The 21896-nt window shown below is 46.4% G+C and overlaps 8 protein-coding genes across 8 annotated transcripts, besides 4 other annotated features; 5 read left to right on the forward strand and 3 right to left on the reverse strand.

The window, feature by feature from the left end:
• Positions 1-35: 35 nt before the first annotated feature.
• Positions 36-78: a repeat region.
• A 122-nt stretch (positions 79-200) lies between these two features.
• Positions 201-312: a microsatellite.
• Positions 313-345: 33 nt separating this feature from the next.
• Positions 346-527: a repeat region.
• A 15-nt stretch (positions 528-542) lies between these two features.
• Positions 543-643: a repeat region.
• A 1402-nt stretch (positions 644-2045) lies between these two features.
• FPSE_08182 (uncharacterized protein) lies at positions 2046-2927 on the forward strand (the record flags this gene model as incomplete). Its single annotated transcript, XM_009261300.1, has 1 exon — positions 2046-2927. The coding sequence occupies one exon, from the start codon at positions 2046-2048 to the stop codon at positions 2925-2927; it is 882 nt and encodes a 293-aa protein (XP_009259575.1).
• A 425-nt stretch (positions 2928-3352) lies between these two features.
• Positions 3353-8454, forward strand: FPSE_08183 (uncharacterized protein; the record flags this gene model as incomplete). Its single annotated transcript, XM_009261301.1, has 7 exons — positions 3353-3590; positions 3647-3715; positions 3769-6425; positions 6533-6621; positions 7018-7115; positions 7163-7345; positions 7442-8454. The coding sequence occupies 7 exons, from the start codon at positions 3353-3355 to the stop codon at positions 8452-8454; spliced, it is 4347 nt and encodes a 1448-aa protein (XP_009259576.1).
• A 793-nt stretch (positions 8455-9247) lies between these two features.
• Positions 9248-10290, forward strand: FPSE_08184 (uncharacterized protein; the record flags this gene model as incomplete). The annotated part of the gene is made up of 3 exons (XM_009261302.1): positions 9248-9391; positions 9444-9972; positions 10028-10290. 3 exons carry the CDS (start codon positions 9248-9250, stop codon positions 10288-10290), a joined length of 936 nt encoding a protein of 311 aa, XP_009259577.1.
• A 239-nt stretch (positions 10291-10529) lies between these two features.
• FPSE_08185 (uncharacterized protein) lies at positions 10530-11429 on the reverse strand (the record flags this gene model as incomplete). The annotated part of the gene is made up of 2 exons (XM_009261303.1): positions 10530-10763; positions 10812-11429. 2 exons carry the CDS (start codon positions 11427-11429, stop codon positions 10530-10532), a joined length of 852 nt encoding a protein of 283 aa, XP_009259578.1.
• A 343-nt stretch (positions 11430-11772) lies between these two features.
• On the forward strand, positions 11773-12895 carry FPSE_08186 (uncharacterized protein; the record flags this gene model as incomplete). The annotated part of the gene is made up of 2 exons (XM_009261304.1): positions 11773-12674; positions 12733-12895. 2 exons carry the CDS (start codon positions 11773-11775, stop codon positions 12893-12895), a joined length of 1065 nt encoding a protein of 354 aa, XP_009259579.1.
• A 276-nt stretch (positions 12896-13171) lies between these two features.
• FPSE_08187 (uncharacterized protein) lies at positions 13172-14956 on the reverse strand (the record flags this gene model as incomplete). The annotated part of the gene is made up of 3 exons (XM_009261305.1): positions 13172-13472; positions 13526-14282; positions 14362-14956. The coding sequence occupies 3 exons, from the start codon at positions 14954-14956 to the stop codon at positions 13172-13174; spliced, it is 1653 nt and encodes a 550-aa protein (XP_009259580.1).
• A 554-nt stretch (positions 14957-15510) lies between these two features.
• Positions 15511-16719, reverse strand: FPSE_08188 (uncharacterized protein; the record flags this gene model as incomplete). The annotated part of the gene is made up of 3 exons (XM_009261306.1): positions 15511-16117; positions 16167-16307; positions 16364-16719. The coding sequence occupies 3 exons, from the start codon at positions 16717-16719 to the stop codon at positions 15511-15513; spliced, it is 1104 nt and encodes a 367-aa protein (XP_009259581.1).
• A 421-nt stretch (positions 16720-17140) lies between these two features.
• Positions 17141-21772, forward strand: FPSE_08189 (uncharacterized protein; the record flags this gene model as incomplete). Its single annotated transcript, XM_009261307.1, has 7 exons — positions 17141-17351; positions 17400-17440; positions 17493-17771; positions 17821-18783; positions 19602-19708; positions 19915-20752; positions 20804-21772. The coding sequence occupies 7 exons, from the start codon at positions 17141-17143 to the stop codon at positions 21770-21772; spliced, it is 3408 nt and encodes a 1135-aa protein (XP_009259582.1).
• Positions 21773-21896: the final 124 nt, after the last annotated feature.

Genomic DNA, 21896 nt, shown 5'->3' on the forward strand with positions numbered 1-21896 from the left:
ATTAATTATCTTATCTAGCTTATTCTATCTTAACCTTTATTATTAACCTTATTTTAATTAAATTAAATATTATATTAACTAAGAGAAAAAGCCTATATAGCTATTATTAAGCTTATCTCTATAAGTTATCTCTTTTATTTTTCTTTAGATTTACCTTTTTAACTAATAATTATACTATTTATACTTTAGTAAAAGCTATTATAAATTAAACTAATTAATTAAGTAATAATTAATATATTAAGGTAATTATTTTTAATTATATTTTAATCTTATTAATTAGAGAAATTAATAATAATTATATTAATTAATTAAAAGCTAAAAAAAAAGCTTTAAAAAGGCTAAAGGTTATATTAAGTTATAGTTAATTAATAAAAAAATAGAAAAAGTTCTTTATATTAATTAGAAAAAATCTATTATATAAAAATTAATTTAATAACCTATTATAATAAATTAATAAGATTAATAAATATAAATTTTAAATAGATTTATTAGCTAAAAAAATATTAATAAAATAAATAAAATAATTAGGCTATAGCTTAAGCTAATTTTATAGATTATAATTTAAAGAAGATTAATATATTATATAGAATAAAGGTTATATAGCTAGATTAAATAAATTAAATTATATAATCTATTATATAAAGCGGTTATCTAACCTAGCCTAAATGTAAAGTAATCGTATATAATTGTCGTAATGATGTGTTAGAGTGCTACGGGAGGCCATTACGAAGATTGCGCTGTCTTGTGGACCCCGCTATCATGACTAAGCGGCTTGTTGGCTCGCCAAGGTGCGTGCCTGTGGGGCTGCGGAAGAGAGTGTTTGATTCGTTCGGCACTTTCCCACGCCTTTGACCCGCTTCTTGGTTTAGCCGGCATCACGAAAATCCGGTGAGGTTCACCTACCCTACTGCGAATCTCTATTTTAGTTGAACAATTCAATACCATTGAATGTCTATGGTGAGATGGAGGTAGGTACTGAATTTATTGATCCTGTAGTAATACAAAGGTAGAGATATACGTTGCTTTTCTTTACTGTTGTTTCCAGCTTGCAATTGGAAAAGATGAATACACATTGCTGAAATCTTACACACATCAATCATCCGCCTGCTGGTTATTAAAGTTTACTTGCAAATAAGTAATCTGGGCTCTAATATAACACCTTGGTAGTTAACAATCTCATTTACATAACGGCGCAATAAATTATATACAGTACTTACTATGACCTACTTAAAGGTTGTTCCCTTTTAGAAATTCCAAATATGGTACACAGATTTCGGACTGGACGGTAATTGCTGCGTGCTGGGCAGCATCACCTCGCTAAAGAAAATGTCCGTGCATATGGTGTTGCTGTTATGCATGTACTTTCTATTGATGTTATGTGAGACTGTTTCTTGACTTCTAGGCTGCCCTGTTACCTGTGAAATGTGAATGTAACAGTTGAACTCATGGAAGAAACAATAGAATACTTAACATCTAACCGTTTTGGCATCTGGCCTGCTATACTCCATCACAGCATCTGACTCCATGGTTGTACTGCCATATCTCGAGGTACCTTTATTGCCCGTGTCAGAGCGGGTGGAACTTGAATTACCAATCACGGCCTGCAAAACTATCCACCCCGCGTCGCTTTTGTGGATTTCCCTCGGATTTCCCCTTTCCTTTTCCCCTTAGCAATACCGAGGCAGAGAACCTTGATGTCCGCACCTGTCGCGACAAGACCAGCAAAGAAACTCTACACGCTATTACGTCTCGTCTAAGTCTGCTTAGTAGGCATGAACGTCCAAACTATAAGTGACAAGACCCAGCACCGTGCCTGCGACCCTTGCAGTCAGTCTCTCTCCTTTCTCCTTGTAATCATCGGCTGATGACGTGTTTAAACAGGGAAGCGAAAAGTCCGCTGTTCCCGCCATACTCCTCTATGCGAACGATGTTCTCACTTTGCCTTGACTTGCGAATATTCTCCCATGAGGACTATAGGACGCCCGAGAAGAGGACAGCCGCTGGAGTATAGATCTAATGGCGTTGCAAGCACTAGTGCAGCATCAATGTCGCCTAAGAATATGGAGACGGGGAATTTTGCTGGTATAATGGATCAATTCCTTGATGACTTGGCTACGCCGTCGCCTTCCTTCGACATGGACTTCTCTATAGACCAAGAGCCTGTACAAGCATCAGGTCCCGGTCTGTTCAACGACACATCTCCGCAACACGATCGCCACAACCATTATCCTGACATTGCAAGTAGGGATGCAGCAATAGCCCCACAGAGTATCGAAAGCGCTACGAATTCAAGACCCCCTATTCAGAAGTGTTCCTGTATCGAGTTAGTGAACCAGCATTTCTCAGAGATAGAAAGCTCCCTTGAGACATTCCAAACGCTCAAGATACTGAAAACGTCTCTGGTGTCAGCAAGGAAAATTCTGGAGTGCACAGTCTGTTTCCAGTCCGTCAAGAGTCCACGCTCATCACGGAACGTTTATCTTTTAGGCTCTCTTTTATCCAGCATTGGCTCTTCTTATGGTGACTTTTTCTATATGCAGAAGCAACGAGCTTCCGATCCGTCAGTCTCTGGTACACCTATCAGCCTTTTCATCGGACAACAGGCTGATGCGCAAGACATGGTAGAGGTCTCTCTCGAGGGATCGAGCTACATTGCTTTTCTACAAGCAAGCCTCAAAAGGGAGTTGGCTTGTCTTGTGCAACTAGGCGACGAGTTAGCGGCGAGACAGAGTCAGTCTCACACCGAAGGTCATGAGAATTGCGAAACGGGGACAAGTTGTTCAAATACTGAAACACCTCCAACAACCAAGCATCCGACCGAGATGTGCCCCAAGGAAGTTGATATGACAACTGCTTGCGCGTGCTTTCGGACGGTTGATCAGGTCAGGGCTGCGGTAGCAGAGGCCCAAAGGATAATTACAGCGTGACTTGGGGACCATGATCATGACCTACCGTATCAAGCGCTATTCAGAATATACCCATCGCTTCTTCATTCATCGGTACTTATACCAGTGTAATATTATGAATCTATCAAAAACTTAAATGTTACTACGTTCAATCGTTGAGTTGTTACTAGTATGTCACACGGACGATTGGTTATCCTGTTGTAGGTAACCTGAAATGCTTCGCGCAAACCACGGAAATGCGGCGCGGAGACGGAGCGCGGAGACTTTTGACAGCGGGCGAGGGTGGGGCCGTCCGCGGAACCCAGAAAGGAAAGAGTGTCACCATGAACCACAGCACAACTCCTTTGTCTATTTATTGAACATTAGATCATGTTTAGTTTCAGATATTCTATCTTGATACATCAAATCACTACCCACTCTGTTTTTGAAGCTATATTCACAACACAATGGGTGCATCTTGTTGCGGACCCAAGTCTGAGCATGTTAGTGCCAGCTTGGATGAACACGGCCATGTAGCTGAACTCTCTGATCATCAACACCATGGCAGCCATGGCCATCATGATGCTCACGAAGAGAATACCACGGATCACCATGAGCATGGGGGCTGTTGCGATGATCATTCCGACGCCTCTAGCATTACTTCTCAGGCCTCGACATGCTGTGGCAGCGAGGAGCACTGCAGTGGTGAGATCGTCTCTCTCAGGGTTAAATATCATTGATCTTATTCTAACTTTGCATAGAAAGGTGCATCTATGCCATTGCTGCCCTGCAGTGCAAGAAAGCCTGTGACGAAGATCCAAAACATCAAGGTAACTTTACAATTCACACATGCACATCATCGCCAAATCTCTAACAAGAAAAGGATCCCACGATCTACCTCACGGGCACGAACTCGGCCAACACGAGGATGACGCAGCCTGCGGTACCCATCTAGCGGCTGCATTCGACCAGTATAGCAGTTACCTCGAACAAATTCGTTGCATCTGCCGAAGCGCAATCGAACAAGGAATGACGTCCCTTGAAACCTGCTGTATGACCACCCGATCGAACACAAATAAACACAAGCATAAACACGGAAGCAAGAGAGAGAAGAAGAGCACCCTCCCTATCATCCCAACTTTCAAACCTTCAGGTTCTGAGAGTAAAGAAGTTGACGTCGAGCGCGGAGTAAATCTCGAGACTATAGGCTTCTTGGTCAGCGGCATGGATTGCACCTCGTGTGCAGACAAATTGTTGCGAATCTTTCGGAGCATGCCTGGAGTTTCCAATGCCCAGGTCAATTTTGTCATGGGAAAAGGAGAATTCGATGTCGATTGCTCTTTGACTAATGGGGAAGAAGTCATCAACTTCGTGTCTGGCGCAACTGGATTCATGCTTAGCAAAATCGTTGGCGGGAATTTCTTCGTCGATGTCTTGGCTACGATGGAACAGAGCAGACAACTTGTTGCTAACCCACCACTGGGTGTAGTCGATGTACAGTGGCTCGACAAGAAGACAGTTCGCCTGTCCTACGAGCCAACAACTATTGGTGCTCGAGACCTGATGGAACAGGTACAAGATAGGTGCAATGGTCTGGCCGAACCTCGTGGCGACCCTCAACTTGAGAGCAGTCGCCGCCGTCTCTGGGACCAACTTACAAAGACCCTTCTGGCGGCTGCTCTCACTATCCCAGTCGCAGTCGTATCATGGAGTGAAGGCCTCGTGAACAAGAAGACCGAGGGCATCATTTCGTTGATACTTGGTACGCTTGTCCAAGCCATCGCTATTCCCGAATTCTATCGCCCAGCACTCTCTGCCCTGTGGTACAGTAGAACAATCGAAATGGACATGCTTGTTGTCATCAGTATAACGGCTGCTTATGTCTACTCTGTCGTTGCGTTTAGCTTTGAGATGGCGGGAAGCCCCCTCGATGAAGGCCAATTCTTCGAGACCAGCACCATGCTCATCACCCTGATCCTCCTTGGCCGACTTTTAGCTGCCTTTGCACGAGTGCAAGCTGTTTCTGCTGTATCGCTTCGATCAAAGCAGAACAACATAGCTGTGCTTGTCGAGAGGGAAAGCGACCGCGAGATCGACGCTCGGCTTCTTCAATACGGCGATGTTTTCAAAGTCTTGCCTCATTGCCGAGTGCCTACTGATGGTATTGTCATGTCGGGCAAAACCGAAGTGGATGAGTCAATGTTGACAGGGGAAACGCTACCCATTGTGAAGCAAAAGGGTAGTAGCCTTATCGCCGGCACTGTCAATGGTGACGGTACTGTTGTTGTTCAGCTGACACGCCTTCCTGGCAAGAACACAGTCACCGACATTGCTCAGCTCGTGGAGGAAGCCGCGAACTCGAAACCAGAGATTCAAGATCTGGCTAACAAGGTTGCTGGTTGGTTTGTACCTGCCATGGGTACCGTCGCTATTCTTGTTCTTGTGATCTGGATTGTATGCGGGATTGAAATCCTTAATTACAGCGGTGGTACGAGTGTTGGCAATGCCATCACGTATACCGTGGCCACTCTTGCAGTCGCTTGTCCTTGCGCTCTTGGTCTTGCTGTGCCTATGGTTCTTGTTGTTGCTGGTGGCATAGCCGCTCGAGGTGGTGTTATCATCAAGTCTGCCGATGTCACAGAAGGAGCGCGCAAGACTACTGATGTTGTCTTTGATAAGACTGGCACAATCACCGAGGCTGAACTTGTAGTGAACGAGAGGCTGAATCTGAATGGGGACTTATCAGATAACCTTGCTTTAGCAAAGGCTCTGGTTTCTGGAGGTAAACATCCCGTTTCTGCCGCCGTCGACAATTATCTGGGGCTACAGAGCGTCAAGGGTATGTCAGAGGTTCTCAACATTCATGTTGTTCCTGGCGCTGGAGTTGAGGCCGAATACCTGGATTCGACTGTCAGAGCTGGCAACTCTCGATGGACTCAAGCTGGCCAACTGGAAGATGTGTCACGACTCGAACATAGTGGTCTCACTACACTTGCCATTACACGAGATGGTGTTCCACTCATTGTCTTCGGTCTTTCGGCTCAAATCCGCCCAGAAGCAGCACGCGTCATCTCTGAGCTCAAGACTCGGAATATCAACGTTCATCTTGTTTCAGGTGACCAGATCAAAGCTGTTCAGGCTGTTGCAGCCTCTGTTGGCATCCTAGCGGACAAGGTTGTTGGCGAGCGCACCCCGCCAGAGAAGAGAGATTATGTCGCTTCTCTGATGGGCCAGGGAAAGCGAGTCCTCTTCTGTGGCGACGGAACCAATGACGCCATCGCCATTGCCCAAGCCGATTTCGGTGTTCAGATGGGCGGGGGTTTAACCAGCAGCGACGTGACTCAAGATGCGGCAGCTGTCGTCCTTTTGAACGGTCTAGAAGGTATCCCATTCCTCCTCGACATCAGTAAAGTCTCGTTCCAACGCATGTACTTCAACTTCGTTTGGTCTGCTGTCTACAATCTATTGGCAATAACAATGGCAAGTGGTGCTTGGGTTGAATTTCGGATTCCTCCTCGATATGCTGGTTTGGGAGAGATGGTTAGTGTTGTTCCTGTAATCTTTGCTGCCAACACTATGTTTTTTGCAAGATACTTTAAGTTGAGGGATTAGATGGACGCGATGTATCTACTTGCAACGAGAAATAGAAACGTTCAACTATTATCATATTCGAGTCAGGAAGATTCTTTCTAGAACAGGGAAAGGAAATGATCTCTGTTATTTGGATGCTGATGAAGTAAGTTGAAGGTGACAATCCTCGTCTTGTTGCTAGTTGGCCCTTTCACTGATTACTGGTTTTGTGGAGGAGATTGGACTGTCTAACAGGCCGGAGACCAGACGCCAAGGCAAAATAAGTGTCAAATGCTATTGGCTATACGAACCTCGGCTAGCCCATCATTGTCTTATCCTTGTACCTAGTTCTTTCAACATCAACCACCTCGTCTCTTTCTTACTTTGTCACAAAAGTTCGGATATTAATTGCAATGAGCAACACAGAGGCAGTTGCAGTCACAGCCAATGGCGAGAGCCACGAGCTTCGCGCCCTGCCAGTGCCGTCACCATCCTCGCCAGTGACACTCTCATGAGAATCTATGCATAACTCAGCTTTAGGCTCTGAGTTTGAGCATGACAGACGTTCGGAGAATGAACAACAGCTTGCTCCTGTAGACGGAGGAATCGCGGCCTGGCGACTACTTGGTGCAGCTTTCGTATTTGAGACGCTACTATGGGGTAAAGTAATCTGCCTACACTAAGTAATTGAAACTGACATGGCACAGGGTTTCCATTGTCCTTCGGTGTTTTTCAAGACTACTATTCCAGAGTCCCAGCTTTCGCTAGCAACCCTTACATCGGTGTCGTCGGTACAATAGCATCTGGCCTTGGTTACATAGGCGCTCCATTTATCATGCCATTCATCCAGCGGCATCAGCGTTGGCGACGGCAGATGATATGGGTCGGTTGTATGTCACTCACCTCCTTGATTTTACGTATACGATAAGACAATTTTTACTGATGCATCTTACCCTGAGTAGGGCCAATCTGTATTGGCGGAATAGTAGCAGGTTCTTTTGCCAATACGCTCGAGACCCTGATTCTTACGCAAGGTGTCGCTTATGGCGTTGGGTTTCTAATACTCTACTATCCCATACTAATCATGGTGAACGAGTACTGGATAGCTCGCCGGGGCATGGCTTACGGCTTACTCTGCGGCGCGTCTGGGTTTTCTGGTGCCATTATGCCCTTTATCATACAAACTCTCCTCGCAAAGTATGGATATCAGACAACTCTCCGCGCCGTAGCTGTTGGCTTGGCTGTTATGACTGGTCCTCTGATTCCCTTCCTAGACGGTCGCTTACCGCCTTCTGAGCACGTCAACACGCCCAAGACCAATTGGTCATTTTTCAGGAGTCCTCTCTTTTGGCTGTATTCCGTGTCGAATTTGTTTCAAGGCTTTGGTTACTTCTTTCCCGCACTGTACCTCCCGTCTTTCGCAACTTCACTCGATCTCGGCGAGAAGTCTGGTCCTGTCCTTCTCGCCATCATGAGTATATCTCAGGTTGTAGGGCAATTTGTGTTCGGCTACCTCTCAGACCGCAAGCTTCCACTTGACATCCTGGCTTGCACCTCCACTCTTGTGGCTGCCTTGGCCACTCTCACCGCGTGGAGGCTCGCAGACTCTTTTCCCATCCTGGTTGGTTTTACAATTCTTTATGGTTTCTTTGGTGCTGGATTCACTGCCACCTGGGCAAGGATGAGCACCACAATCACCGATGACGTGACGGCGGGTCCGATTGTCTTTGGTCTACTCAACTTTGGCAAAGGTATTGGCAATGTCCTCGCAGGCCCGATCGGGGGTCTCCTGGTTTATAATAGCAGTGCGCCGCAGCACTCCACTGCTGCGACTTTGACCCGGTCATCGTATCATTGGGTCATTGTCTTTACTGGAGTTTGCATGTTTGCAAGCACTTGCACCATCTTCCTGCGATATCCGACACGAGTTCTCAAGATTCTGCGTACTGTGACCCTGCGAGAGCCAAGACACGGACGCAGTTATCCTTTCCATGAGTGAACTGGAAGCTGCAGCAGCAGCAAAGAGCCGAGAATCAACTTCCCCCATCCCTTGACAGTACACTTCAATGTTCAAGCTGAATATCAAGCTTCTTGAATTGATTAAATTTATAAACTGGACTATCAGAACGCATGATAACTATGATGTGTTTAAACAGCGGTGACCCCAATGATATTATTTATTTAGTAAAAATATTACGCCTTGCTCTAGGCTACTTATTACATCCTCTCTTCCACCGCAGCCATTAATAAGTCAGTAACCTATCGTTCTAAGTGGTAGAGTTTGTTCTTACTAGACCTAAGCCCTTATAGGAAAGCCGAGAGCATTGCCATCCTAGATAGCGGCTAATCCCCCGCATTCTGCAAATGCAGAACCTCGGTAGAAAATGTTACTAAGAATGTCTTAGTCTACAAAAGGAAACCGAGCTAATTACAACTCTCAGAAAGCCAAACAACATGGTGTGATTTATGCTGGACTACTGCTACTTATACATATACTTGAGTGAGACACTCAACTTTGCTTTCTACATTTGAATTATTGACCAACTTTCAGCATAACTGTTATGGATTCTGAAACAGTGCCAGCAACCATGTTTGCATGGAGAAAACACAAAGGAAGCCCAAAACCGGTATTATAAGCTCCCAACTTGCATCTATTGATATAATAACATATTCGAGGTTTTCGAAGAAGTACCTGTTCCGAAAGTATTGCCAAATGGCATTCTTTGTAAGATGCTGGCATCTGGCGGTATAAAGAGTCCTCCCCCGTGGTAGTCGACCAAACTCTGACCAATATGCTAGTTTGTAGAAGCGACCATTCACTTCTGACGATAGAAAAGCAAGCAGCTTGGTTCCAGGAAAAGTACATCTTGGGTCACGAAGGTTGCGGACAGATTATTGAAATAGGCAGCAATGTTCAAGACAAAGGACTGAAAGTGGTAAGAGAAATTCTTCAAATCTTAGACTTGTCTAGTGCTGAGTGGTAGGCAGGGAGACATTGTAGCTCTTCATGCGGTCCCAGGCTGTGGCCAAGACGATTGCCCCGAATGTTCTCGCGATCTAGCTCAACTGTGTGAAAGAGGCCATCACTCAGGCATTGGCCAGGATGGCTTTTACGCGCCGTTTACAGCTGTCGATATTCGAGCTGCAGTCAAGGTTCCTGAAGGTGTAACGCCAGCCGAAGCAGCAGTGGCCACCGACGCTGTGACCACAGCCTATCACGCCATCACTAGGAGAGGAGAAGTGAAGAAACATGAAACAGTATTTTTATTCGGTCTTGGTGGTCTAGGATTCAATGCCCTTCAGATCGTTCGTCATATTGGGTCACGAGTGGTAGTTTCTGATATCCGACAAGAACTGCTTGATGAAGCCAAAGCTCTGGGTATACCTGAAAAAGATATCGTTCCAGTGGGAAAGCAGCCTCAACAATTTATCAAAGATAATGGTCTAGAGGGAAAGATCGACACTGTCCTTGACTTCGTTGGAACCCATCAGACATTCGAAGACGCTCAACATATCGGTAAGCCAAGACCTTCATTTGACTTCTGACTGGCCCAGAATTAACATCTTCTTAGTACGTCGCGGGGGCAAACTCCTCTGCATCGGAAGCCTGGACACAGAAAACACAATCCACATGAAGATCGGCACCAGGAAGAGGCTTTCTTTCATCTTCTCATATGGTGGTCAAGTCAGAGATTTAAAAAAGGTTCTCGACCTTATTGCTTCTGGTCACATCAGCCCACGAGTTGAAACCAGAAAGCTTCCTGATTTTGAGGAAGTGCTTGGGGCACTGGGTGAAGGGAAGATTAAAGCAAGAGTGGCATTACTACATGATTAGTCCCGTTTGTAAATCCAAATCATTCTTGAATGAACTACAAAGGCTCTCCATACCGTTTAGCGTGTAGTTGAGCGAAATAGCTGTGACTCATTGGTACATGAAAGGTTGACAAGATCATGTCATTTTTGGGCTGGCGAGATATCTGGCTAAAGTTACGTTACAATATCAAGCAGTATCAATACAAAAGTCTCATCAACGGTGTAGGTATGGGTTTACTTCTAGTCCTTCGGTAAACTACTTCAACCATTCACGCTTGCACCAGCAGGCAAGTTCGTTCCGACTGCAGCGGTTGTCCCAGCGTCTACTGGCAAAATAGCTCCCGTAATCCATCTTGCATGGTTACTTGCCAGAAAGACAACAGCGCAGGCAGCATCCCAAGCTGTACCCTCAGTCCCGAGTAGACTCCTCGCCTTCCTCGCTTCCCTTGACTCTTCTGACATGCCCTTAGCATACATCATTGGTGTATATAGCATCTAAAAACCATTAGTCCTGTGTTCTTGTCTTCAAATTTCTGAACTTACTCCTGGACACACGCAGTTCACTCTGATACCGTCTTTGGCGTGATGAGCGGCCATTGCTCTGGTCATGTTTACCACGGCCCCTTTTGCGGTTGGATACAAGAGGTGAGGTGTACCGCCCTTCAGCCCGGCTACACTCCCCATATTGACAATAGACCCCTTGATTTCGCCATCGTTCTTAGCCATTGCGGGTATAGCATACTTCGCCATCAAAACCATGCTTGAAACATTTACCTCAAGTCCCATGGTCCATTTGGCCATATCCACATCAACAGCAGTCCCCAAGGCGCCTGCTATGCCGACATTGTTGACAAGAATATCCACACGACCAAACTCCTTCATTGCAAGGTTGACGGACTTCTCACAATCATTTTCATTTGTGACATTTCCTTGTGCTGGTATCGCCTTACTGGTAGCTGAGCTTTGATTGGCCATGTCAGCCGTCTTTGTTGCCCATTCCAGATCCACGTCAAGGCATATCACATTACAGCCTTCGTTGGCCAACATGATTGATATCGCCCTGCCATTGCCGATGCCATCTCCAAAGCAGCCCGCGCCTGTGACAATGGCGACTTTATCTTTTAGTGAACGGGAAGGTGGCTGGGTGGGTATTTCGGCCATGGCGCAGTTTGTCTTTAAGTCGCTGATGAGCCTCTTGCTATAAAACGATACAAAGAATCATCTCATTTCGCAATATTTAATCATGAGATCAACAAGGTGAACTTCTTCTTTCGGACCTGTTGGACGGCTTTCCCAATCGGGAGTTGCCAGAGTTTAATTATCCAATTCAACCGGTTGCGCCGAGGTACGATGCCAGGACCAGGTACGGAATCACATGGCTCCGGCCAATCATGCACTCTAAGGCATGGATATCCCTCAAGTAGGCGTTTTGGTGACATGAATGACTTATTGAGACTAAACAATAACCAGAGATATCTATTGAAACAACATCAAATCATTCATCATGTGCGACTTTTCAGAATATGGCCCTAAGTCTGCCGAATGGCTTGCGGTAGAGGCGAGTCTCCTGCCTCCACCTGCGTTTACGGATATCTATGAGAGACAAGCAGTAATCAACAAAGGTCGTGAGGAGATTTCGGCGAATGGAATGAAGGAGCTGGGTCACTTGGTCTGTATGAAAGACCACAAAATTCCTACGAGAGACAATTCTCTCATAGAAGCACGATGCTATAGACCTGTCGATGCAGCAGACGATGTTTGCCTACCGATTTATATCCACCTTCATGGCGGAGGGTACTTATTCGGAACACTCTCATCCGAAGATGCCATATCCTCACGAATCGCAATTGGAGCGAAAGTAACCGTCATCAATGTAAACTATCGTCACACGCCGGACCATACTTTCCCTACAGCTTGGAATGATGTCGAAGATGCCTTTTACTGGGTACACGATCACATCGACGATCTTCAAGGCAAACCTGAACAGGTTATCATTGGCGGTATCAGCGCTGGTGCTCAGTTAGCAGCCGCTCTGGCTTTAAGACAGAATATCTCTGCATCAGATATACGCCAATATCCCAAGATCGCTGGACAGATCCTGATGATACCAGCCTTGGTTCATAAGGATCATTATCAGTCACAAATTGACCAACTCAAAAGTCCCCTGGTATCTTCATATGTCCAGAACGAGGATGCTCCTATCCTTCCCAAGAAGGTCATTGACCTTTTTACTGGAATGTTGAAATTCCCTTTCCCTTTCCCAGATGCTGAGGACTTCCGGGCAAACACCGGAAATGCATCAGCTTCTCAGGTAGAGGGTCTTCCTCCCACTATTTTTGGAATCGCTGGTGCCGACCCTCTGCGGGATGAAGGGCTCTTGTATGGCAAGAAGCTTGCTGAGGCAGGGTAAGTCAACAGTCATTGTTCTGATATGTTTATGGCTACTGACATCGAATGACGATAGTGTACCTACGGATATTCATGTCTTCAAGGGACTACCCCATGGGTTCCGTAGATATGGGGACCAGTTGACGGAGTCTAAGAGATGGGATAAGGTTATGGAGGAGGGAATTACTTGGGCACTATCGAACCCTGAGGCTCGGAATTTTGAAGTTAAATCCACCTAGCCAATGACATCTCATCCACGGTAGCATAGATCTTCTAAAGTTATGGAAAACTTGAAATGGATCGATAACATACACAATGGATTGCATTCAAGTACATCACTAAGCTTACCATAAGTAGTGCTAATCTGTGTAAGGATCCCGCCTGATATCTGCTCAACATCAACTTCTAGATGAGGCTGTCTAAGTAACCAGACTCCCTGTAGCATCTCTTATGTTTCGGTTCCATCACGAATTGTCATATCTTAATAATATTTAATTTCTAATGGACTGCATGATTCAAGCGTATCTCAACACAAAGTCTGAGTACTCTCTTCCCTTGACCTCATCGCATCGCTTTCGATACCCTGGTGCAGGGCCGTTGTATCTCGTCATGGATCTCTGCTGCTTATGGGCCAAGTTCTTGTTGACACCAGTCATCCATGAGTCAACTTCATTGGCCAGTAAGCCTTTTCCGCATTCGTGCACATGTTGCGTCCAATCCTCCACACCTTTGTTTGTTGCTTCAGCACTGATGATTTTGTTGTCACGAGCATATCGAATAAACTCGGCAACCCAGTTTGCTGCGTACTCGATGGATCTGAAAGGCAACCTGTCAGTACTAGTCATAGCAAATAATTCTAAAGACCATACCTTGGAATGTTTCCAAACATTTGATGAGGACCCATAATCATAAACATATTAGGGAAGTCCTGGACAGTAAGTCCGAGGAACGTCCTGATCCCCTCAGCCCAGACATCCTTGAGACTCGTTCCATTTCGGCCTTGGATATCAACTGCGTTGAAAGATCCAGTGACAGCGTCGAAGCCAGTAGCGTAGATAAGAACATCAAGCTCATAGAACGCATCTCCCGTTTGGACACCAGTTTCTGTGATTTGAGAAATCGGGTCTTCCCTGATGTCAACCAACCTGACATTTGACTGATTGAAAACCTCGAAGTAACCGCTTTCAAGAGGTACCCTCCTTGTCCCGAAGCCATGACATTTGGGAATCAGCTTATCAGCTACTTCGGGATCATTGATTCGTCCGCGGATCTTATCAGCGTGGAACTTGCTGTAAAGCTCGTTTGCTCTGTGGTCTGTGAAGATGTCTGAAGAGACACTCAGAACTTTGGCGAAGCCGGGTTCGGCGTATAGTTTCTCCCACTTTTCTTGCCGCTCCTCCTCCGTCATAGAGAACACGCTCTGGCTGTTGCCAACGTGGATGAAACAAGCATAGGATTCGGAACATCTGCGGAAGATTTCTGGGTATCTTGTGCGAATCTCATCCATTTCCTCGGGGCTGATCTTCTTATTTCGTAGTGGAGCTGTCCAATTCGGAGTCCTTTGAAATACTGTCAAGTGGCCAACCTTGTCCGAGATGGCTTGTATGGTTTGTATTGCCGTTGCGCCTACATGTCGTGTTAGTGGCCGGATACCTCAATGAGTTAAGAGAATGGGGATTATTCATCCTAGCCATTGGATCCATACCTGTACCGATGATGCCCACTCGCTTGCCGTTTAAGGCGGAAGCATCACTGGGCCATCTGGCCGTATGCCACGCTTGTCCCTTGAAGTTCTGTACGCCGGGAATGTTTGGTAAAGTTGGTTGGTTGAGAATGCCCATAGCGGTGATGAGGTAGCGACATGTGTATTGCGAGCCATCGTCATCCTCCAGCAGCCACGACGACGTATCTTCCTGGAACTTTGCCGATTTTACGCGTGTGTTGAATTGCATATCACGCTTCAAGTCGAACTTATCCGTAAGATACTGTATGTAGCGAAGGGTCTCTGGTTGAGGAGCAAAGTGCTCGGTCCAATTCCACTCATCCAGAACTTCTTGTGAAAATGAGAAGATGTATGAGTAACTCTCTGAATCGAACCTAGCACCTGGATACCTGTTCCAGAACCAAGTTCCGCCCTCTCCGGAACCTGCTTCAATGACTCGTGTCTTCAAGCCCAGTTCCCGCATACGGTACAGACTGAGAATACCACTGAGCCCGGCACCAATGATAAGAACATCATAGTCTAAGTTGCTGTCAGGCGACCCAAAGGCATCACCACGAATTGGTTGTGCTGAAGGCATTGTGAGAATGTGTAGTGATAGTGATAAGATGGTTGCCAAATAGAGGGTGGCGTTGTACTGAGGTATAACAAAGTTTCAAAGATGTTGAGTTTGCAGCGCAATTGATATGACGAGGGTTACATTCGGCGTGTCGATTTATGCCCGCGGGTTTAGTTTCCTCTCAACGAATTCCAGGGAGTCCTTGTCAACCGCCGGGGTTATCGTGTATCCGAAAGTTAAAACTTGAGGCTATCCCGCCTTTCCCGAAAAGGATAGCCAGCCATTGCCGAGTCGTTTTTACATCGCTTAACGCTAGTCAAAGGGCGTCCGATACTCGGACTCGGGGTTGTCAAGAAACCGAAGTTGCTGAGATGGTGGTTTGCCAAGACATTAGAGTCACCAAAGAGACTTATGGCACCAGTCACAATTAGCAGATTTCAGGCCGGTAATCTTGTTACAAGCTGCTTGAGTTTAGGTGAACGGCCACTAAACGATAGCATCTCGAATGAACATAGCTTAATCGCGTAAATTGAATTATTCATCAAGTTAAGCTGTTATGGTCTAGCATTTTCGTTCTAGGCTTTCCCGCTTTCCAGTAAACCCTCAGATTCCCAGAATTTCTCCAGGTCGCGTAAAAAAGCCCACTTTAATCCTTTTCCTAATCCTCTTTTCTTCCAATCATTGAGGCTCTTCGGAAAGTGAGCAACGCCATCACGTACCGTGGAGTCATGGGCAACAACCACAAAGATATTCTCGTTGCAGTCTAGTTCCTGCAGCTGCTTGGTAGTCTTGGTGGCAAGCTCTAAGTCCAAACCAAACGTCAAGTCAAAGAGAGTATCCGTTGGCGCCCTTCCTCGTGATTTTTGCAGACGATCAAAAGCTTCACCGGGGCACAGAACACCATCCTCGTGCGGATGACAAGGATGAGGGCTGATGGTATCTGGCACTGGTAGAAACTTAGAAGGTCGAAAGATACCTGCGTAATGACAGATATCTCCTCCCATGAGAACGAAAGTGTCTGGGGAGGATGTAGTCCTTGCCAGCCCACAGAGGTGACCAACAGCATGCCCGGGACTATCGAGGAGATAGAATGAACCATCTCCAAAATAGTCAAACGCGGGGAACTGACCAATCTTGAGAGAGTCTGGACCCTCGAAACTAATCTCACGCAGATTACGATTCCTACCAATAGTAAGCTTCCATAATCCACATATCTTATAACTGTACATACGCGTAGTCGCTTTCTTGTATGGGAGACTCTGGGTTCGCAGGGGCTCCCGGTAGCATTGCTTCTTTGAACCCAGGACCTACTACAAGATCTGTGAGATGAGGGAAAGATGATGGGTCACCGATGTGATCCCAGTGCCAATGACTAGAGAGTTTAGTAACTTTGTCTATAATCGGATTCTTTGATTTGATTGTACTGACCTCCATATCACGGCTTCAATCTCAGTCAAAGATATACCATTATCCTGCAAGATGTCGGCCACATTCCCCGCCACTTCTATAGTGTAATTAGTAGTCGGCAAATACTTGGCAATAGATGGTGAGTAGTTGTCATAATCCTTTCGGATTCCTAGGTCAAACACAAGCTTCCTCCCAGACTGGTGTTCAATGAGGAACGATAATGAAGGGGAACTCTTGAATGTCTCAAGGCCAGGAACAGCGGGTGCCATAAACCTCTCAAGAACCGCGGGTCCAAAATTGACTGGATTAATGAGCTTGACGGCTTTGATAGCCTCTCCTGGAGGAAGCTCAAGGTGTGGTGGTTTATCTGGGGCCATGTTACCTTTGTCGGCGGTGTTGGCTTTCTGAAGCTGCTAGACGAAGTGAAACCTGTTGCTATGACGAACAATTGAACTCGGAGGCTTTTGGGCCGATGACCTGAACCTGAGTTGAGATCAGAATGGCACAGATAACTAGAAGATTTTGAGCTATACAAACTCTTGTGTCAATAGGCTGTCACCCCGCAACAATAGCGTCGGGTCCAGGCACACCGGCATCATGATCGGCAAACCAAAAGCAGATAGGCTTGCCAAGCCCGTTTACCACAAACAATCCACCCCGGATCCTACCCCAGAACTTTATCCCCCTGCCCCCTATCATGCAGCGTCGAAATAAGATTCAATCAAGATAAGTATCATGCTCTAATCCACTCGAAATGCTATATCATCATCAACTTCATCATTCATCATTCAATCCACAATGTCTGACTCTGAAAAGGGCGCAGCTGTCAATTATCGAGTGGAAAGAGACATGGCTCCCAAGCAGGGGACTGAAGTTGACACCGTCCACCAGGATGAGGCCATGAAAGTCTTGGAGGCCTATGGCGGTGATGAGGCCTGGACCGATGCGGAGGAGAAGAAGTTGCGTCGCAAGATTGATTGGAGTCTTATGCCTGTTCTATGTGTAACATGTAAGCTGCATGATCTCCAAGCAGGGGGAAAACACTAACGCTATACAGATGGGCTTCAGTACTACGACAAGGCCATGCTTTCCCAAGCAGTATGTCCTGTACCTCCAAGTTTCGTATCTTTGCTAACCTATCTTGTCCAAGGCTTTGTTCGGACTCAGAGAAGATCTAGGCCTTCTCACCGGTGATCGCTATGCCATGTCGGCCGCTATTTTCTATCTCGGCTTCATCATCGGAGCGTATCCAGCAATGATGCTCGCTCAAAGATATCCCATCGAACGAGTTGCTTCCGCTATTGTTACAATTTGGGGTGTCTGCCTCATGTTGACTGTGGTGTGCAAAGACTACAAGACACTCTATACACAACGGTTCTTTCTTGGCTTCTTGGAGAGCGGTATCAGTCCTATGTTTATGATGATAGTTGTAAGTCGGCCTGTCCTATACCCGCCGATTACCTACTTATTCTTTCCAGGGAAGTTTCTATAAAAAGAATGAACAAGCAATGCGCATGGGTATCTGGTACTCTTGTACTGGTTACGTCTCCATCATCTCCCCTATCATTAACTACGGATTTGGTCAGATCAACGGAGGAGTATCCTCTTGGCGATATATGTACTACTTCTCCGGCGCCCTGACCATCGTTTGGGGAATAATTCTCGTCTTCGTTCTCCCTCCTGATCCTGTCCGCGCCAAGGGCTTCAACGAGAGGGAAAGATATATCCTGGTCGCGAGACTCAAGACCAACAACTCTGGTGTCCGCAACACCCATCTCAAAGTCGCTCAGATCTGGGAACTCTTGCTTGATCCCAAGTTCTGGATTGTGTTCTCTATCGCTTTCTTATCTATGATTGCCAATGCCCCGATTTCGACCTTCGTTCCTATCATCATCCATGGTTTTGGCTTCAGCACCCTCAACTCTCTGCTGCTTATGATGCCTTGTGGCGCATATGCTGGAACACTCCAGCTTCTGTTCCCTTACTTGGCCTACAGATACAGGAACAACAGGTCCTATCTGGTTTTTATTGCTCAGATGGGCACTGTCCTCGCTGCTTTGTTGCTCTGGCTTCTTCCACTCTCAGCCACTGGGGCTCTCCTCTTTGCTGTGTATATCCTCCCATCCGTGGGTGGTGGCTACGCTGTTCTCATGGGTCATCAAATTGCCAACACTGCGGGATACACCAAGAGATCTGTCGCATCGTCTGGTCTCTATATCGGCTACTGTCTTGGTAACTTCGTTGGTCCCCTTTGCTTCAAGAAAGGAGATGCACCTCGCTTTGGGCCTGGCTTTATTGCTGTCGTCGTTACTTCTATTATTGCCGGTCTTCTTGCCCTTGTTTACCGTTGCCTATGCATGTGGTCCAACAGCAAGCGCGACAAATCTGGCACCACCGAAGGATTTGATCATGCTTATGAGGATGACCTCACTGATAAGAAGGTAAGTCGACTTTTTTGGATCAGAAGGGTACTTGCTGACCAGTTAGAACATGCAATTCCGCTATATTCTTTGATTGTCATTGTCAATAAGTGTCTGTCGGGTTTGGCGTGGATTGAATGCTGTCTTGGTTTAACAGTTTATGATTTTTATTTAACGTCCAAATTCAATACATGTCGTCGCCTTGGCCTAGCTTCTTTTTGTGAATTCATGTATGCTTCCTATTGAAAGAAGGAAACTGCCTCCTTAAGGGTTATGTCCTCCTTCCTTAAACCTCCCAGTCATATTAGCTGTAGCCCCGATTTTATCCCACCTTACGACATGGCATATCTACTGCCCAGTGATCTTACCGTAACTAAGTAGTCGCGAGAGTCTACCCTGGAGCGGCGCTTAATTCTGGATAGAGGTAAGGACTAAAGACTTCGTAATTAATGGAAAGATCGCAGAATCTATAACTTAAAATACAACTTAGGCATATGTAAATCAAATTCATTTTGAACATGTCGGATATGCATAGTGTCTTTCAGTATTATGATTTATGATGGAAACCTTATCTTCAGGGTCTTTCAGTACAACCATGCCTCCAGAGTTGCGGTGAGGACGCGTCCAACCCCGCACGGGAGAAGAATACGCCAAACTTAATTTCAGCAGACCGAAGTTGCTACTATACAAGCGTTAGGCCTAATCCCCACATTGCAAGCAGCATGAACCATGACCTCGGCTTCTAACTCTGGGGTTAGTCTGAGGGCCTGCTTCGGCATCCAACCTCTTCCTGCCTCGCACCAAAACACGATAACCATTATCTCATCTGGCAATGACAGAACTCGTCGGCAACTGGCTCCACTTCAGTAATCGACCGCCGAAACGAAAGCGCGCTGAAGCTGTTTGTTTCTTTTGTCATTCAAAGAAGATCAAGTGCGATTTGCAGGTCAGTCTCCCCACTCGCGTCTAACGTTGATGTACCAGGTCATGAGCTGACCGTTTGCAAGGACCGGACGTCGCAAGGGGAGACGAAATGCTCCAACTGTGATAATCAAGATCAAGATTGTCATCTTCGGCCGTCAAGGAGGGGCAAACAACGCCGGCGAGCGTCTACACAGGCTGAATGTGGGACTGAATGCGACACCATTGTAGCCGCAGGTACGTAACTCCTCGACATCCAGAGGACTGTAGTAACAGTAAGGTTCAAGGTGATGATGTGGCAGAGGATAATCCAGAGCTACCTGATGCGACAGAAATCGACTTTGATAAGAATGTAATTGGTCCAGGCATGGGTAACACGCCAGCGCCTGTGCATGCTACACCAACTCACGTCGCGTTCAACATACCTTCGGCTGAGCGCGCTCCGGATACTGCGGTAAACCATTTGACCAAGTCAAGCACATCTCCGACAGAAGGTGCTGGCTGCAGTCATGCAGGAGACGTCGATACGGGCTTCCTTCAGATCTACGGACCTGAGAATCAACTTGAAGCAGAGCAGCAAGAACTTGTCGCGAATCTCGAGCTTCGTAATCCAGCATCAGACCCCCGACAACAAGAGTTACAACAGAGCTTTTCAGAAACATATTTTGAGTATTGCTACCCATGGTGTCCTGTACTCGATCATGAAACTCTTGACTCTGAACTTGCGCGGTCGCCTATGCTTTCGAATGCACTTGCGCTCGCCGCGAGTCATATCCAGCCTCCTTTGATACCTCACCAAGGCCCAGCAGCCTACTACGAAAAAGCGAGGATGATGTTTTATATGGATGAAGAGCCGGATATACTTACTTCTCTCAAGGCTGTCTCTTTGTTCTACTGGTGGGCACCTCGCCCACCTTCGACAGCACATCGACATGCAAGCTGGTGGTGGACCTCTGTCATAATACGGCATGCACAGCAGATGAACATCCACCGCGAGCCGAAACAAAGTGGCGTGGCTTCGAGCGCACTCCACTTGAGCTTGCGCCGGCGATTATGGTGGACTGTATTTGTAAGTTCTAACGCGTTTGGCATTGGACATTGATGGCTAACTCGTCCTTAGGCACGAGAGAGATTGACGTCCCTCTGCCAAAGCAAACCCTGCATCATTTGCCCCGAAGATATGACGATACAGGAAGTGCAACCCTCAGATTTCCCAAGCGATCCGGCATCACAGAAGAAAGGTCGAATATTCATGTACTGGGTCCGTCTTTGCGCTATAATGGGCAAAGTGTCAAAAGCACTATCAAAGTCAGTGGACTCGTCTTCGGAAATCCCAACATTCCCCACGGAGCTTAGGCAAGAGCTTGTCACATGGGTTCAGTCGCTACCGTCAGACCTTCAGCTACCGATAGGCTCCAGTCGAACAGAAGGGTTCGATCGAGATGTCCATCAATTGCATCTCCCATACTTGACAACGATCATTGTGATGCACTTGCAGAGAACAACACCGGACTTGCCGCAAGCTCTACCGCCCGCTATCTTAGCTGCTTCATGCATCGCCAGAATTCTGAGGGATATCTTGTCACGTGGTAACGCTCGGTTTCTCATGGCAATTACCTGCTGGTATAGCGGTACAGCCTTCATAGCGTTATTACAAGCAAGTCGAATTGAGCAGTTCTCCCAAGAAGCAGAAGAGGGCTTGGACATTCTGGACCAAGCAGTCGGACAGCTCCAGCAAATGTGGGCTTCTGCCAATGTCATCAGACAAGGCTTTGAACGATTGCGCGCGCTACCTCGAAGTATGATGCATACTGGTAAAGGTAGAGCGACAGCGTCCAATGGCTCCAGCGATGGGCCATCGAATGACTTTGACTGGAAGCTCTTATTTCCCTTCGTGACTAGGTCCACAAGTCGGATTGCGGATTGTCTGCTTGCCGATGATGAGTTTGGAACGACGGCAACCGCGCTACCGTCCCCGGAGAATGCTGTTCTTCACGAAGACCTGCTCAATCGATATCATGATCTGCTTGAGCCATTTGTTGATTATAATTTTGACTTTTCAAATATTAATCTTGATATCCTATCGTAGTAAAAATGATACTTGGCACAAGAAAATATTCCAACCCAAAAAATTGGTCTGCCGGTTTATTTTGTTTGCTTGACACATTGCTTCAACTCCTTGTTCCCTCGCGACCCCCAAAGCCGCAAGGCAT

The sequence above is a fragment of the Fusarium pseudograminearum genome, chromosome 2, assembly GCF_000303195.2.
Source record: "Fusarium pseudograminearum CS3096 chromosome 2, whole genome shotgun sequence".
Lineage (NCBI taxonomy): Eukaryota > Fungi > Ascomycota > Sordariomycetes > Hypocreales > Nectriaceae > Fusarium > Fusarium pseudograminearum.